This window comes from Pempheris klunzingeri, chromosome 13, assembly GCF_042242105.1.
Source record: "Pempheris klunzingeri isolate RE-2024b chromosome 13, fPemKlu1.hap1, whole genome shotgun sequence".
Classification (NCBI taxonomy): Eukaryota; Metazoa; Chordata; class Actinopteri; order Acropomatiformes; family Pempheridae; genus Pempheris; species Pempheris klunzingeri.
This window is the reverse complement of record NC_092024.1, coordinates 25,382,941-25,400,841: the sequence shown is the minus strand read 5'-3', so window position 1 is coordinate 25,400,841 and position 17,901 is coordinate 25,382,941. Positions and strand designations below refer to the sequence as shown.

At 50.5% G+C, this 17,901-nt stretch overlaps 2 protein-coding genes across 2 annotated transcripts in view; both read left to right on the top strand.

Moving 5' to 3' along the window:
- Nucleotides 1-7,351, top strand: part of lgals3b (lectin, galactoside binding soluble 3b) — a 7,831-nt gene extending 480 nt beyond the window's left edge. Inside the window, exons 2-7 of the mRNA XM_070842506.1 lie at nt 3,088-3,111; nt 4,833-4,929; nt 5,002-5,216; nt 5,303-5,391; nt 6,641-6,809; nt 6,919-7,351. Of these exons, the coding sequence (XP_070698607.1) occupies nt 3,106-3,111; nt 4,833-4,929; nt 5,002-5,216; nt 5,303-5,391; nt 6,641-6,809; nt 6,919-7,077 (735 nt within the window). The 5' untranslated portion in view covers nt 3,088-3,105 and the 3' untranslated portion in view covers nt 7,078-7,351. The remainder of the gene's footprint in view (nt 1-3,087; nt 3,112-4,832; nt 4,930-5,001; nt 5,217-5,302; nt 5,392-6,640; nt 6,810-6,918) is intronic.
- A 749-nt stretch (nt 7,352-8,100) lies between these two features.
- On the top strand, nt 8,101-17,378 carry fbxo34 (F-box protein 34). The gene is made up of 3 exons (XM_070841814.1): nt 8,101-8,230; nt 12,999-13,156; nt 14,127-17,378. Exon 3 carries the CDS (start codon nt 14,134-14,136, stop codon nt 16,060-16,062), a length of 1,929 nt encoding a protein of 642 aa, XP_070697915.1. The 5' UTR covers nt 8,101-8,230; nt 12,999-13,156; nt 14,127-14,133; the 3' UTR covers nt 16,063-17,378.
- Nucleotides 17,379-17,901: the final 523 nt, after the last annotated feature.

Genomic DNA, 17,901 nt, shown 5'->3' with positions numbered 1-17,901 from the left:
TTTGATTAGAACAGAAAGGTCACATCTGGACTAAAGTCTTGTCGCATACAAAACAAATGTACAGTAGAAATGATATATATATAAACATGCTACAGTAACATCACAGCATAAAGCTATGGTCCCTCCCACGCCTCAAATCATTTCTTGGTGAAGTCATCTGGAACGGCAAAGAAAGCTTCATCAAGATTCATCAGAGTTCATCGAGATTCTTTGGTTTCATCTTCCAAGCCTCCTCCTTCATCTCACCCCACACGTGCTCAGTGGTGTTCCTGTCTGGTGACTGGGCTGGCCAATCCTGGAGCACCTTGACCTTCTGCGCTTTCAGGAACTTTGATGTGGAGGCTGAAGTATGAGGAGCAGCGCCATCCTGCTGAAGAATTTGCCCTCTCTTGTGGTTTCGAATGTAGTGGGCAGATATTTCAGGCTGTTGATGTTCCAACGGGTCTTCTGCAGTTCTGCAGTTCAATGGATGATTCATCAGAAAAATCTACCTTGTGCCACTTGTCCTCTGTCCATCCTCTCACCAAGCTGTGGGCCTTTGCAAATGCAACACGATTTTTTAGTTGCCTTCTGTTTAATGCTGGTTTCTGAGCACTAATTTGGCCACGGAGACCACTGCCTGAGAGAATTAGACACACTGTTCTTCGAGATACAGGTTTCTGGTGACCACTGCTCATTGAAAAAGGGCCGGCCCTGGACCGTCGAAGCAACAAACGGTCCTCTCCAACAGCTGTCTCACGGGGTCTGCCTGACCTGGGCTTGTCATGAACTTCAGCAGTTTCTTCAGATTGTTTTCTTATCCTCTCCACTGGACGTTTGGATACGCTGAAGATGTCTGCCACCTCAGCGGCAGACTTGGTCTTCGGGTTCCTGATCTGTGGTTGAATCTTTGGCTTGTTGTGAGAGGTCAGGTTGTGCTTCAGATGAAGGTCTGGTGTGCTGGGGTTCTTTTTATACACACCTGGGAATGTGTTCATTACAGTATTTGTCACAGGTGAAGCTCTAATCTGTGATTGGTTGAATCATTTAAAGGCACGACAAGACTTTAGTCCAGATGTGACCTTTCTGTTCTAATCAAATGATCAAACTCACTGAATGATACAAAACCTTATTTTGGTACAATACACACAATCCTTCACACCAGCCAGGTCAGATCCCAACGGATCAGGTACAAGTCAAGGGACTGTAAGGTTCTCTGTGGTTCTCTGTATGGTTCTCTCTGGTTCTCTGTGGTTCTCTATGGTTCTCTGTATGGTTCTCTATGGTTCTGTATGGTTCTCTGTATGGTTCTCTGTGGTTCTCTGTGGTTCTCTGTATGGTTCTCTGTGGTTCTCTGTATGGTTCTCTGTGGTTCTCTATGGTTCTCTGTGGTTCTCTGTATGGTTCTCTGTATGGTTCTCTGTGGTTCTCTGTGGTTCTCTGTATGGTTCTCTGTGGTTCTCTGTATGGTTCTCTGTGGTTCTCTATGGTTCTCTGTATGGTTCTCTGTGGTTCTCTGTATGGTTCTCTGTGGTTCTCTGTGGTTCTCTGTATGGTTCTCTGTGGTTCTCTGTGGTTCTCTATGGTTCTCTGTATGGTTCTCTATGGTTCTCTGTGGTTCTCTGTATGGTTCTCTATGGTTCTCTGTGGTTCTCTGTATGGTTCTCTATGGTTCTCTATGGTTCTCTGTGGTTCTCTGTATGGTTCTCTATGGTTCTCTGTGGTTCTCTGTATGGTTCTCTGTGGTTCTCTGTGGTTCTCTATGGTTCTCCTGCTTCCTCCCACAGTCCAAACACCTGCAGGTTACTCTCCTCTGACACTGAAGGAGGAGCAGGTACAGGTGATGGATGTCTGTGCTCCGATGATCATGTGACCTGTGACATCACGTGCCGGAGGCTGTGTGTGTGAAAGTCGACTTCACCGACACTAAAAACCAAACAAACAGAAGTACTACAGTACTACAGTACTACAGTATCACGGTACTACGGTACTACAGTACTACAGTATCACGGTACTACAGTACTATGGTATCACGGTACTACAGTACTACAGTATCATGGTACTACAGTACTACAGTATCACGGTACTAAGGTACTACGGTACTACAGTACTACAGTACTATGGTACTACAGTACTACGGTACTACAGTACTACAGTACTATGGTACTACAGTACTACGGTACTACAGTACTACAGTACTATGGTACTACAGTACTACGGTACTACAGTATCACGATACTATAGTACTATGGTACTACGGTACTACAGTATCACGGTACTACGGTACTACGGTACTACAGTACTACAGTATCAGGGTACTATGGTACTACGGTACTACAGTACTACGGTACTACAGTATTACAGTATCACAGTACTACAGTACTACGGTACTACAGTATTACAGTATCACAGTACTACAGTACTACGGTACTACAGTACTACAGTATCACGGTACTACAGTACTACGGTATCACGGTACTACAGTACTATGGTATCACGGTACTATAGTACTACAGTACTACAGTACTACAGTATCATGGTACTACAGTACTACAGTATCATGGTACTACGGTACTACGGTACTACGGTACTACGGTACTACAGTACTACAGTACTACGGTACTACAGTATCACGGTACTACGGTACAATAGTACTACGGTACTACAGTATCACGGTACTACGGTACTACAGTACTACGGTACTACAGTATTACAGTATCACAGTACTACAGTACTACGGTACTACAGTATTACAGTATCACAGTACTACAGTACTACGGTTCTACAGTATTACAGTATCACAGTACTACAGTACTACGGTACTACAGTATCACAGTACTACGGTACTATGGTACTACTGTGCATACTTGTACTACAAGCAGACAGAGGTTCTTCAGCACAGAATTACAAAATAAAAGCCCTGAAATGAGAAGTAGAAATGTGGAGGATTTTCAGTATAAGTTGTGAGCCGTTATAGCGAAGGCAGGCTGTGAGGAGGAGGAAGAGGAGGAGGAGGAGGAGGATGAAGAGGAGGAGGAGGAGGAGGAGGAGGAGGAGGAGGAGTTTGTCTGGCTGGTCTCGCCCTCACACTGTTTTTCCTTCTTTCAGGAGCAGAACAGCCGCAAGATGAATGTGAGTCTGATTTCACTTCTCTGATGAAACATGAGCGAGTTTCTATGAAAACAAATTTGAACACAAAATGTGACTTAAAGCAGCCGTGTTTCTACCCATGATCCTCTCTGTCCACATCCTGGTGTCTGAGTGACTGGTAGGTAGTAAAAGTGTTGGAACTGGTCCAGTAGATCACCTCAGCCAGCAGACACCAAACGGGCTGCAATGGCTGCAACGTGATCCTTTGGGACAACTGCACCTGATCACAGTAGGTCCACTAAAAGAGCTTGTTTGATCCACTGACAGGCTCAGAGTGTTATTCTAAGTGTGTGACAGCATCATGGAAAGGATCCCTACAGAGAGAGACCTGGAAGATCCTTTTGGTTTAACCACAAACAGCACACACACCAGACTACATTCACTAAAACAGGGATTTTAGAGCTGCTGCTCCATCAGTCAGTGTGTTACTGTGTGTTACAGTGTGTTACAGTGTGTTACAGTGTGTGTTACAGTGTGTTACAGTGTGTTACAGTGTGTTACAGTGTGTTACTGTGTGTGTTACAGTGTGTTACAGTGTGTTACAGTGTGTTACTGTGTGTGTTACAGTGTGTTACTGTGTGTGTTACAGTGTGTTACTGTGTGTGTTACAGTGTGTTACAGTGTGTTACTGTGTGTGTTACAGTGTGTTACAGTGTGTTACAGTGTGTTACTGTGTGTGTTACAGTGTGTTACAGTGTGTTACACAGATGTTTTGTTGGATCCAAACTAAACTTTAAAACACAATAACACAAACTAACTGTGTCCTAAACTCTAAAGTGAAATAAGGGAAGATGAGTCGTTTCTGGTGTTTCTACAATTCAGGTGAATGCAGCTGCTTTAAGACCACACACACACTGGACCTGAGTGTGTATGTGTGTGTGTGTAAGTGTGTGCGTGTGTGTGTGTGTGTGTGTGTGTGTGTGTGTGTGAGTGAGTGTGAGTGTGAGTGTGAGTGTGAGTGTGAGTGTGAGTGAGTGTGAGTGAGTGTGAGTGTGAGTGTGTTCAGGGTGTGTTGGTGACAGACTCCTCAGGAATGTTCTGTATGAAGCTGTTGGTTTTAGAGATGAATGGCACCTTGTTGATATTCACAACCACCCCGAACACACACACACACACACACACACACACACACACACACACACACACACACACACTCCCCTTTAACAGAAGGAACTCCCCTTTAACAGAATAAACTCCCCTTTAACAGAATAAACTCCCCTTTAACGGGAGGAACTCCCCTTTAACAGAATAAACTCCCCTTTAACAGAAGGAACTCCCCTTTAACAGGAGGAACTCCCCTTTAACAGAATAAACTCCCCTTTAACAGAAGGAACTCCCCTTTAACAGGAGGAACTCCCCTTTAACAGAATAAACTCCCCTTTAACAGAAGGAACTCCCCTTTAACAGGAGGAACTCCCCTTTAACAGAATAAACTCCCCTTTAACAGGAGGAACTCCCCTTTAACAGAATAAACTCCCCTTTAACAGGAGGAACTCCCCTTTACCCTGTAAATGCTCCACTGTTTGCTCAGTGTTGCATCAGAATCATTCGTACAGTAACTTTGTTTCACTCTTTGTTTGTAAACAGTACGACATCACCATGGCAACAGGCCCGTCGGACCGTGGGTTTGTTTTTCCCCAGCCGTCCTGAACGCGTCTGAACGCTCACTTCCTGTATTTCTTCTTCTGTGCTTCTGTCTGCAGCTGGAGGAGGCTCTCGACGGTTGGCCCTCTGGGGGCAGCAACCAATCAGCAGGCGGAGTCTGGCCTGGTGGTCAACCTGCCAATCCTACCTGGCCAGGTAAGTCATCCTCATCATCCTCATCATCATCATCGCCATCACTCTAATTCTGTGTGTGTGTGTGTGTCTCAGGTCAGACCTCTAACCCCACCTGGCCCAGTGGTCCGTCTGGAGGGGGGGGGGCGTGGCCTGGAGGAAACCCCAGTCAGCCCACCCACCCCACCTGGCCCTCCCCCTCCCCACAACCCCCCCCACCTGGAGGATGGCCCAACCCATCACCAGGACCCACACCTGGACCTGGACCTGGACCTGGACCCTCCTTCCCTGTTAGCCCCCAACAGAATCTGGTGAGACACATGGGTGGATGATGATGGATGGTGGTGGGTGGAGCTAACAGGTGTTTCTTTGCTAACAGCTGTTTCTTTGCTAACAGGTGGTTCCCTACAAACAGAATCTTCCTCATGGAGTTTATGAGAAAATGCTCATCACCATCGCTGGAACCATCCACCCTAAAGCTGAGAGGTCAGAGTGGGGGAGGGACGAAGGAGGGGTGATGGAGGGGTGATGGAGGGAGGGATGGAGGGGTGATGGACAGAGGATGGAGGGGTGATGGAGGGAGGATGGAGGGGTGATGGAGGGAGGATGGAGGGATGATGGAGGGAGGATGGAGGGATGATGGAGGGGTGATGGAGGGAGGATGGAGGGGTGATGGCGGGGTGATGGAGGGAGGATGGAGGGAGGATGGAGGGATGATGGAGGGAGGATGGAGGGATGATGGAGGGGTGATGGAGGGAGGATGGAGGTGTGATGGAGGGATGATGGAGGGGTGATGGAGGGGTGATGGACGGAGGATGGAGGGATGATGGAGGGGTGATGGAGGGAGGATGGAGGGGTGATGGAGGGATGATGGAGGGGTGATGGAGGGGTGATGGACGGAGGATGGAGGGATGATGGAGGGGTGATGGAGGGATGATGGAGGGGTGATGGAGGGGTGATGGAGGGAGGATGGAGGGGTGATGGACGGAGGATGGAGGGAGGATGGAGGGGTGATGGAGGGGTGATGGAGGGATGATGGAGGGGTGATGGAGGGGTGATGGACGGAGGATGGAGGGAGGATGGAGGGGTGATGGAGGGGTGATGGACGGAGGATGGAGGGAGGATGGAGGGGTGATGGAGGGGTGATGGCGGGGTGATGGAGGGAGGATGGAGGGGTGATGTAGGGAGGATGGAGGGATGATGGAGGGAGGATGGAGGGAGGATGGAGGGAGGATGGAGGGGTGATGGAGGGAGGATGGAGGGATGATGGAGGGGTGATGGAGGGGTGATGGACGGGTGATGGACGGAGGATGGAGGGGTGATGGAGGGGTGATGGACGGAGGATGGAGGGAGGATGGAGGGGTGATGGAGGGGTGATGGCGGGGTGATGGAGGGAGGATGGAGGGGTGATGTAGGGAGGATGGAGGGATGATGGAGGGAGGATGGAGGGAGGATGGAGGGAGGATGGAGGGGTGATGGAGGGAGGATGGAGGGATGATGGAGGGGTGATGGAGGGATGATGGAGGGATGATGGAGGGGTGATGGAGGGGTGATGGAGGGATGATGGAGGGGTGATGGAGGGATGATGGAGGGGTGATGGAGGGATGATGGAGGGATGATGGAGGGATGATGGAGGGGTGATGGAGGGGTGATGGAGGGAGGATGGAGGGGTGATGGAGGGATGATGGAGGGTGATGGAGCAGTGGATCAGCAGTGGATCTCTGTCTTCCCACAGGATCACGGTGAATCTGGCCACAGATCGGGACATAGCGTTCCACTTCAACCCCCGGTTCAACGAGGCCGGCAGGCAGGTGGTGGTGAGGAACAGCTGTGTGGACGGCAGGTGGGGGAAGGAGGAGCGGCAGGTGGAGCGCTTCCCCTTCAGCCGCGGTCAGCAGTTCGAGGTCAGAACCTTCAGCTCATGTTTTAGGTGTTTACTGCTGACGGCCCCTGAATGCACCGTGTGGCATTTGAGATTGAGTGTGTGAACACGCTGTGGTTTTCTTGCTGCAGATGAAGATCATGGTCACCAACGCCGGGTTCAAAGTGGCCGTCAACAACAGTCACCTGGTGGATTACCAACACCGGATCACCCCCCTGAGGACCATCAACAAGCTCAGCATCTACTACGACCTCACGCTCTCCAGGGTCACGGTGGAGACGCTGCCCTGATGTACTGGAGATCTGTCAGAGATCCACCAGAGATCTACTGTGGATCATCAGTGAATCATCAGTGATCCGCTGTGGATCTACAGCACATGATCATTATATTGAAAATAGATTCATGGCTGTTCTCCATTCCATCGTTGGTGGATCCACAGGAGATCTTCCATAGATTCAAAGAAGGTCATCAGTAAATGATGGACTGATCTCAGTAGATCCCCAGTAGATCCCCAGCGTGTGTGTGTGTGTGTGTGACTCATTTAAATAAAGGGTTGATCTTAAACATGCTGGAGTTTCTACTTGTTTGTATCAGTAAAGCAGAACCTGAGTACTGCTCCTCCTGCTCCTCCTCTTCTTCCTCCTCCTCTTCCTCTTCCTCCTCCTCCTCCTCCTGCTCCTCCTGCTCCTCCTCTTCCTCTTCCTCCTCCTGCTCCTCCTCTACTTCCTCCTCCTCTTCCTCTTCCTCCTCCTCCTCCTCCTGCTCCTCCTCCTCCTCCTCTACTTCCTCCTCCTCTTCCTCTTCCTCTTCCTCCTCCTCCTCCTCCTGCTCCTCCTCCTCCTGCTCCTCCTCCTCCTCTTCTTCCTCCTCCTCCTCTTCCTCCTGCAGGTTTTTGTTGTTGTTGTAGTCAGCTCAAAGATAGATTATTAACTGACAAGAGGTCTCCCTCCTGTGAGCAACCAGCTATTTATGATGAAGAACATCCTGCAGAGCATCTCCATACAAAATACATGATGATCTAACTGAATATATAAACTACATATAAAACCGATACATAATCAATTCATAGTCCAATATGAATCATATGGAGTTAAATGAAAACAAACACAGCTGTGATTGCTGATTTCATTCTAAGTGTGGTCAGAAATGTAGTCATGTATTTCTGTACCGCTCATCTGTTAACTTGGACGATCTTTGGCAGACCTTACGTCATGACGCACTGACCAGCTGTACGTGCCTCTGCTCGGGCAGTAGCTGGAGTTGGTCCAGAGCAGCGGAGCCCCGTTTAAACGCGATTCAACATTTCAAAAACAACCGTTTATGAGCAGCTAACGGAGGGAACCGGCAGTCGGAGTGCTTGGGATTCCCGGGACACACCGGGGAAAGAGGAGTGTGGTGGATTTGGTCGCTGCCACAGACAGACGGAGACAGTTCCTCCTCCAGGTTAGTTTGACCGTCGGCCTCCTCTCTGTCTGTCCGCTAGCGTCTGATGCTAACACCGCCCGCTAGCTTCTGGTGCTAAAACTGTCACTTCTGTGTGAAAATAAACCAACTGGCCCTCAGTCTCATTTACTGTTAACTTACTGTTCTTGTGCTGAAATGTCGACGCGCTGTTTTCCTTCCTCGCAGCTCTGTTTTCGTTAGCCACGGAGGCTAGTCAGTTAGCCAGGTGTATCATGGATTCAGACGGCCGTGGCTAGTAGCATGCTAGTTAGCTCTGTGATTAGCAAAGTTTGGGAACTGTTGTGGGACGTGGGGCTGCTTGTCTGTTTGTTGACAGCGGGTCCAGCCGCCTCTCCCGGTGCATGTGGCAGACTGCAGCCCCAGGCCGAGCGGGCTTTAGCGGCTCCAGGCTAACAGGCAGTGTGCAGGTAACAGCACCGCGCTGTTAGCTAGCTGCGCTGTTAGCCCGTCAGCTGCTGTCTGCTGGTTAGGAGAGCTGGTTAGCAATGGTCACTGCTGGAGAACTAGTTAACCCAAACCTCTGCTCCTGGGCAGGACTCCTTCACCTGCCTGTGTAACGACAGTAAACTAACCTGTAAGTCCCACACAGAGAAAAGTGAATCAGAATCAGAGTTCCTTTAATAATCCCCAGGGAGAAAGTGCAGCTCCAAAAGAATAAGAATAAACTTCAAACACAAAAATAGTGATGGTTACTACTATTGTTAGCTGCTCTGCTGGTTTTATGTCTTAAATGTTTTTTTAATAAGCTCTAGGTTAGAAACTCCAATGGCTGCAACGTGATCCTTTGGGACAACTGCACCTGATCACAGTAGGTCCACTAAAAGAGCTTGTTTGATCCACTGACAGGCTCAGAGTGTTATTCTAAGTGTGTGACAGCATCATGGAAAGGATCCCTACAGAGAGAGACCTGGAAGATCCTTTTGGTTTAACCACAAACAGCACACACACCAGACTACATTCACTAAAACAGGGATTTTAGAGCTGCTGCTCCATCAGTCAGTGAGTGTGTGTGACTGTGTGTTACACAAATGTGTCTGAATTAACCCTTTAAAACTTCAAAGTTACTGGGTCTGGATCAAAAAGATCTGGTGTTTGCGTACATAATCAGGATCCTTCATCAGTCGGATCACAGGGTGATTTTTACACTAAACGTTCTGCAGATTAAAGGATGATGATCAAGTGTCTTCGTCCTGGACAGTAAAAGTGTTTGTGTACGTACGAGACAAACGGCGGCCATTTTCCACTGATCAACTAATTAATTAGTTGTTGTTCTATAGATGGATTATTACCCCCCACCCCTCACTGCTTCCTGTGTTGTCTGATCTCTTCCTGTCGTGGGGATGAGAGACCGTGAGCTCAGCTGTCTTGTATTGATCTGATTGGTGATCAGCAGCTCTTCCTGTAAATATACGCTGCACTTTGAACTTTGTCCTGTGATTAAACCGTGCCTCAGAATCAATCTCACTGGCCGACTGTACGATATGTATGATGTTTCTGATCTAGCTAGCTAATAAAATGTGAAATAATGATCTGTAATGTGCTGAAATCCTTCGGTTGTGTTGTTACAGACCTTTTGATTGATTAATCGTTTGTTGTAAATGATCAAAATGATGAAGATTCCTGCTCAGATGTCCCGTGATGACTGAGGCTGAACAGGACATTAACACGGCTCATCTCCTGCGTCCTTGTCCAAAGTGTCCTTCACATGTTTTCAGTCAGAGTTGAAGCTCTGTCCGTCTGGACTGTGGAGCCCGTTAGCTGTTAGCAGTTAGCATACAGTCACCAGGTAAATGCAGGTAAATGCTCTGGATTTGTATTTCTCCTTTTTAATCCTTTCAACTACTCAAAGCGCTTTACATCACATCCTCATTCACCCATTCACACACCATTCATTCAGGAGGAGACTGTTCCTTCACACTCATTCACACACTGAAGCTGCTTCAGGAGCCAGCTGGGGTTCAGCGTCTCCACATGTTGACCCACAGGAGCTGGGGATCGAACCCCCGACCTTCTGATTGAGGGACGACCCGCTCTACCGCTGAGCCACAGCCGCCGGCCAGTCTTTGTAGTCGAGCAGTCGTTACTCCTCAGGCGGCCATCTTTGTTTGCATGTCTTGAAGATAAATGTGTCTGAACTGGAAACTGGACGTGTTGTAAACACACCGTGTGACTGTAATCTGATTACTGTCAGGCTTGTTGCTTGGTCACAGTTGTTTCCTGTAATGGATGATGTCATTGTGTACTAATTACAAGAGAAAAGAGATTATCTGCACGTTAAAGGTGTGATCCAGAGTGACCATCAGTTATCTTCAGTATTGATTCATCTACTGATTATTTTCTCCGCTGATGGATCAATAGTTTAGCCTCTGAAGACCTGACCGCGTCCACTTTACTGCCGAAGACAAACAAAGCAGGAAACGACGAGCTGGATCCAGAGAATAATGTCGTGATGGTAATCTACGTCCATTTAAGACAAAATCAGACATTTGACGTCTCCAGACACAATGAGGTGTTGATCAGCTGATCCCGGGTCGGTCTGTGAGGTGTTGATCAGCTGATCCCGGGTCGATCTGTGAGGTGTTGATCAGCTGATCCCGGGTCGGTCTGTGTATCTGCTCACGGCGTCACTTTTTTCTGTTAAAACTCTACTTCCTGGTTTTATTTAGAAGTTTTCTCTCAGCTCGCTGAAAGCTGAGCAGCGACTTTAAGCAATAAACATTATGAAAAGGATCCCTACAGAGGTAGACCTGGAAGATCCTTTTGCCGTTTTTGTGTGATCCACAAATATTGTGTTGGATCCAAACAGACCCTTTAAAACACCAAAGTCTTACAGTAACACACACACTGACTGATGGAGCAGCAGCTCTAAAATCCCTGTTTTAGTGAATGTAGTCTGGTGTGTGTGCTGTTTGTGGTTAAACCAAAAGGATCTTCCAGGTCTCTCTCTGTAGGGATCCTTTCCATGATGCTGTCACACACTTAGAATAACACTCTGAGCCTGTCAGTGGATCAAACAAGCTCTTTTAGTGGACCTACTGTGATCAGGTGCAGTTGTCCCAAAGGATCACGTTGCAGCCATTGCAGCCCGTTTGGTGGCTGCTGGCTGAGGTGATCTACTGGACCAGTTCCAACACTTTTACTACCTACCAGTCACTCACACACCAGGATGAGGACAGAGAGGATGTGGACAAACCTGCAGCCTAGAGGTAAAACTCAGTGTTACTGGTCTGATTGTGGCTCAACATTAGACTGGTAATTTTTACATTGGCCCAACCCTCTGTGTGTGTGTGTGTGTGTGTGTGTTACTGTGTGTGTGTTACTGTGTGTGTGTTACTGTGTGTGTTACTGTGTGTGTTACTGTGTGTTACTGTGTGTGTGTGTTACTGTGTGTGTGTGTGTGTGTGTGTGTGTGTTACTGTGTGTGTGTGTGTGTGTGTGTGTGTGTGTGTGTGTGTGTGTGTGTGTGTGTGTGTGTGTGTGTGTGTGTGTGTGTTACTGTGTGTGTTACTGTGTGTGTTACTGTGTGTTACTGTGTGTGTGTGTTACTGTGTGTGTGTGTGTGTGTGTGTTACTGTGTGTGTGTGTGTGTGTGTGTGTGTGTGTGTGTTACTGTGTGTGTGTGTGTGTGTGTGTGTGTGTGTGTGTGTGTGTGTGTGTGTGTGTGTGTGTGTGTGTGTGTTACTGTGTGTGTTACTGTGTGTTACTGTGTGTGTTACTGTGTGTGTGTGTTACTGTGTGTGTTACTGTGTGTGTTACTGTGTGTGTGTTACTGTGTGTGTTACTGTGTGTGTTACTGTGTGTGTTACTGTGTGTGTGTGTGTTACTGTGTGTGTGTGTTATTGTGTGTGTGTTACTGTGTGTGTGTTACTGTGTGTGTTACTGTGTGTGTGTGTGTGTGTGTGTGTGTGTTCTGCAGCAGCGCTCCTGTTCAGACTTGTGAGGAATGTCAGTGGAGTTTTTCTTCTCAGGTCAAAGTGAGGAAACCAGTTTGGTCTCAGTTAAAGAAGCTCACACACACACAAACAGGGCGTTGTGGTGTTTTCCCAGCATGCCCTGTGGTCGCGGTGGTGGAGGGTGTGGTCGTCTGGCTGAACGGGCTCAAATGAGTGTTGGACTGTTGTTTGGCTCTGACCAATCACAGCGCTGTAAACAGCATGAGTCACATGACTGCACCAGCTGGATGAGCAGTTGCCCCCCCAGTCTGTGATGCAGACTGTGTGTTTGGACAATGGACAGGAGCAGTCATGGGGGGTCAGAGGTCAGAGCTCCCTTTAGACTTAATGACAGGTCTGGTGTCACCTTCCCTGGGGCACCGAGGAATTCTGGGTAATCATTCATCAGACAGGACGTGCTGAGTACTTTTACTTTAAATACATTTAGCTGATGATACTTCGACGGTCACTCCACTGTTTCTACCCATGATCCTCTCTGTCCACATCCTGGTAGGTAGTAAAAGTGTTGGAACTGGTCCAGTAGATCACCAGTAGATCACCTCAGCCAGCAGCCACCAAACGGGCTGCAATGGCTGCAACGTGATCCTTTGGGACACCTGCACCTGATCACAGTAGGTCCACTAAAAGAGCTTGTTTGATCCACTGACAGGCTCAGAGTGTTATTCTAGCTACTGTTTATTTATCTCCTTTCTTTTTCTAATCATCTGTTCTTTTAATCCTGATGGCAAAAGCTCACTGCGAGCCTTTGAGTGTGCTTATTGATTAATAATGTAAGTGTGTGTGTTTCCCTGCAGGGGGGGTGGAGCCAGAGGAGAGCCCAGATTTGTTTGTTTCCTGTGTGGGAGGAGTCACAGTGAGCGTCTGAGAGATGTGAAGCTGAAGGGTCGGAGGAGCTGTCACTCAAACCAGGACCACGCCCCCTCCCACCAGCCAATCAGCACACAGCCTGGAGGTAAACCTGTCGATGTGTAGGGTGTCTCTAAACACTACAGTACCCATGAGCCTCAGCTGCAACTCACTTCTTTAATCATTTATAAACGTGTAAAGGTTGGTCTCTCTGTTCAGACTGTAGCCATGGAAACAAGGCTGCTGAGGCAGCTGTCAATCAAAGCTCCCACAAGTGACCAGATGTCAACTGAAGGTTCACTTACAGGCTTTTTCCAGAGTTTGATGAAGGCTATGACGTGTGATTAAAAGTTCAGGAAAACGTTAGAAAAGCAGCGCTGGAGGTACGATGGTTTCTGTGAGACTGCTGCTTTAATCCTGACGTTAGTCCGTTTACTTCCTGGTCTGATACTCTGGTCTGATATTTACTTCCTGGTCTGATATTCTGGTCTGATATTTACTTCCTGGTCTGATACTCTGGTCTGATATTTACTTCCTGGTCTGATATTTACAGCGCGCTGACAGTAAACTCCTCCATAGGCACTCGTATCTCATGTCCATCTTCAGAGGACGGCGCCTCACGAGCAGAGACCAAGTTTAACCCGCTGGTGTTTAGCAGGTATAATGTTGCAGTAAACAGGTCTCCCTTTTTAAAGACTAGTACAGACTAGCACCACGTGCCGGCTGGCCATTGGCCTCTGTGGTGCGTTCAAGTGCTACTTTTTGGAGCAAATAAAGGTGACGTGAGACAAAGTCTCTGATGTGGATTTGATGGGCCAACAAACAGAATCTGTGATAGCAGGAGCAGGAGGAGCAGGAGGAGGAGCAGGAGGAGCAGGAGGAGGAGCAGGAGCAGCTCCAGAGAAAGAAACACAGAAACAAAACTGTCTGTGTGTCCCAGTTAGAGCCTGTCTCTCTCTCTCTCTCTCTGTCTGTCTGTCTGTCTGTCTGTCAGACTCTTATGAGTCAGTGATATTTCAGAGTTCTGTCACTGAAGCGCCTGTCTGTCTCTCTGTCTGTCTGTCTCTCTGCCTCAGGACCATCATGCACCTGAAGTCGTATCCGAAGCTCATGCGCTCAGAGTTGCGTCTGGATGCGGTCGGTCAGACGTTGTCCCATCAGAGCAGCCTGTTTGTGAGGACCTGCGGCAGTAACCATGGCAACATCAGCAGCGGCCGCCTCCCCCTCAGCGTCATCTCCACCAACACGCTGCGCCGCGGCAGCGCAACTAACAACGGCGGCGGCGGCGTGTCGCTGCGGATGAAGGCGCCGCCCAACGCCACCCTGCAGCTCCTCCCCCCGCCACCTGGCCGCGAGAACAACACGCTCAGACTGTACCAGACCGCCACAGAGGACGCCGACGCCCTGCTGGACATCTGGACCGTCATCAAGCCCGGACACGTCCGTGAGAAGATCGCCATCTTCGCCTCAGATGGAGGCCGAACGGACGCCGACGGGGGCAACCGACGCACCTCAACCGGCGGCAGCCAGGACAGGACGGTGGCAGTGTGTGCGAACCACGCCGCCGTGTCGGGACCGCCGCGGGCCGTGAAGGCGAAGGGCAGCTGGGAGGAAAACAGCAGCGCCAAGCGGCGCCGCAGGTCGGGGAGCAACCCCGACCTCCAGCAGGACCAGAGGACCCGGGCACCCGACGCCACGGAACCCCCCCAGAAACCGCTGCCTCGGCGCTCCGACCCGACTCAGGAGTCAGGTGGGCGGTGTGGAGCGGAGGAGGAGCAGGAGGAGGAGCAGGAGGAGGAGCAGAAGGTGTCGGTGGTGGAGATGGTGGCGTTCCTGGAGCAGAGAGCCAGCGAGCAGCAGCCGGACTCCAAACCGCTGCTCGCCCTCCAGAGGAGCTCCGCCTCCATCACGCTGTCCAGAGCGCCGCCGCCCGAGGCTGCGGGGGAGGAGCCGGAGAGCGTCAAGGTGTCAGACATGGTGGCCAGGCTGGAGTCGGAGTGTCTGAGGAGGAGGGCGGAGGGCCACCTGTCCAGGAGCAACAGCCTGAGGAGGACGGTGGGACGAGTCCTGCTCGCCACCGCCGCCGACCCTCCCCCCGCCCCCCGCCGGCCCTCTGCACCGTCGTCGATGACATCATCAACTTCATCGTCGCCGCCGGGGGCTCATGGGCGGCAAATCGGCTGCTCAGAAACGCCTGCCTTGGCCGTGGCCCCGCCCCCCCCCTCAGGTGAGGCTCGGCAGGCCGGGGGGGCCGCAGGTCAGACGGAGGCCCTGCCCCCCACACAGTACCCGCCCCTGTCTGCGGAGGCGGAGCCTTTGCCTGGCTTATTGTTTTTGTCTCCGCCTCCCGCTGCCTCAGAGCCCCGCCCCCCTCGCCACAGAATGACCTTTGACCCGGAGCCCACCCCCTCTCAGCCCTGCCCTCCTCCCGCTCGCTCAGACTCTGGCAGCCAATCAGAGAAGCGCAGGAGGAGTCGGCGGGCCGACAGAGGGCCAGAGGAGGAGAAGGAGGAGGGCGGCGGCGGCGTGGCGGCGGTGGGCCGGCGTGCGTCGGTGTCGCAGGACTTCCTGGAGATGCGTCAGCGGCTGCAGCAGCTGCTGGAGCCGCAGCCGTACCTCGCCGTGCTGCCGCACCACCTGCTGCTCAAGATCTTCCTGCTGCTGCCCACACAGAGCCTCGCCGCGCTCAAGTGCTGCTGCCACTACTTCAAGTTCATCATCGACACCTACGGCGTGCGGCCCGCCGACTCGCTCTGGGTGTCCGACCCCCGTTACCGCGACGACCCCTGCAAGCAGTGCAAGAAGCGATATGGCCGCGGCGACGTGTCGCTGTGTCGCTGGCACCACAAGCCGTACTGCCAGGCGCTGCCCTACGGCCCCGGGTACTGGATGTGTTGCCACGGCGCCCACAGGGACACGCCCGGCTGCAACGTTGGTCTCCATGACAACCGCTGGGTGCCGGTGTTCCACAGCATCAACGTGCCGATCTACAGGAGAAACCATGACGACTGAGAGTGTGTGTGTGTGTGTGTGTGTGTGTGTGTGTGTGAGGTCACTGATGCTGCTCCCATGATGCACCAGCAGGTCGGTTTTCCCTCCAAACAAACATGCCGTTTTTAAAAAAAGAAGAAGAATGTGGGTGCGGCTTAAAGGGAGACTGTTGTTTTGACCTGGTGGTGTTTCGTCCTGAGGTCTGTGGGCCGTTTGTTTGGAGGGAACTGGACCTGTTGGCCGTGTGGCGCCCCCTGCTGCTCCAACGCCACCTCAGCGGTCTCCTTCACAGCAGAGGGGGGGGGGGAGTCCCAGCCAGGACTCTTCTTCTTCAGACTCCTCTGCGGTGACAGTTCAGATCCTCATAGGAGCAGAGAGAAGAGATCCATCAGTTAAAGGGTCACTCCGCTGTTTCTCCCCCTGGTCCTCTGTGTCCTCATCCTGGTGTCTGAGTGACTGGTAGGTAGTAAAAGTGTTGGAACTGGTCCAGTAGATCACCTCAGAGTGTTATTCTAAGTGTGTGACAGCATCATGGAAAGGATCCCTACAGAGAGAGACCTGGAAGATCCTTTTGGTTTAACCACAAACAGCACACACACCAGACTACATTCACTAAAACAGGGGTTTTATCTTTTGTGTTTTTAAGGTTAGTTCAGATCCAAAGTGACACGAACTCCTGTGTTTTACTTGTGAGGTAAAATGACTGTTTTTGTGAATGGAGTCTGGTGGCTTTGAAGTGGACCAGTTCCAACACTTTTAGAACCCACCAGTCACTGAGACACTAAAACACATACAGATGGGACCCGGGGTTAGAAAGACCACAGTTGCCCTTTAACCTGCTGTGGTAACCATGGAGACGTCTGCCGCAGGAAACGACAGGCTCCGATCGATTGATCGATGAGAGGCGCTCATGTTCCAGGTGGTGATGAAGAGATGTTTTAAATAATGGCTGTGTTCACCTGTGAGGGGGCGGGCCCTCAGGGGGCGCCACCTGTGGGGCGGAGTGACCCGGAGCTGCATCTGCACCTTGTTTGTTTACAATTGTACAGGAATTAGAGAGTTTATGAGCGCTGGATTCACTCCTCCGGTCCTCCGGTCGTAAACGTGGGTTTGTTCAGTCGGCGGCGATAATCAGCTTCAAGACGACTAACCACCATCATCATCATCATCATCATCATCACGATGAAGGGAAAAGAGGAAACGTGGCCTTGAGACTCTGAGACGATGCAATATTAGAGAGACTGTAGAGATAAAAGAGATGGTTTGTTGGTTTCTGTGCCGCCTGCTTCTCTCTGAGACATGTTTTGCTTTAATAAAGTCTTTTCTCATTGGTTTTGTTTGGGTTAAAAAGCTCCGCTCGTCTTTTGTTCCACATCAAATACCGTCAGAGTGACACCTGGTGGACAGGTGGGCCCAACACGGCCACAGAGACAGGAAGTCAGCATCAGTACACTTTAACTCCCGTTAGTTTGTCTTCACTTCAGTTTGGGGGTAATTAGGTTCTGAGTTTTGAACTACAGTTCCCACCATGTAAACAGGAAGTTGGGTAGAGTAGAGGAGGAACCAGCAGACAGGAGCTCCTGTCTGCAGAGGACGAACCCCTGGATGTTCAGACAGCAGCTCCTGTCTGCAGAGGATGAACCCCTGGATGTTCAGACAGCAGCTCCTGTCTGCAGAGGACGAACCCCTGGATGTTCAGACAGCAGCTCCTGTCTGCAGAGGACGAACCCCTGGATGTTCAGACAGCAGCTCCTGTCTGCAGAGGACGAACCCCTGGATGTTCAGACAGCAGCTCCTGTCTGCAGAGGACGAACCCCTGGATGTTCAGACAGCAGCTCCTGTCTGCAGAGGATGAACCCC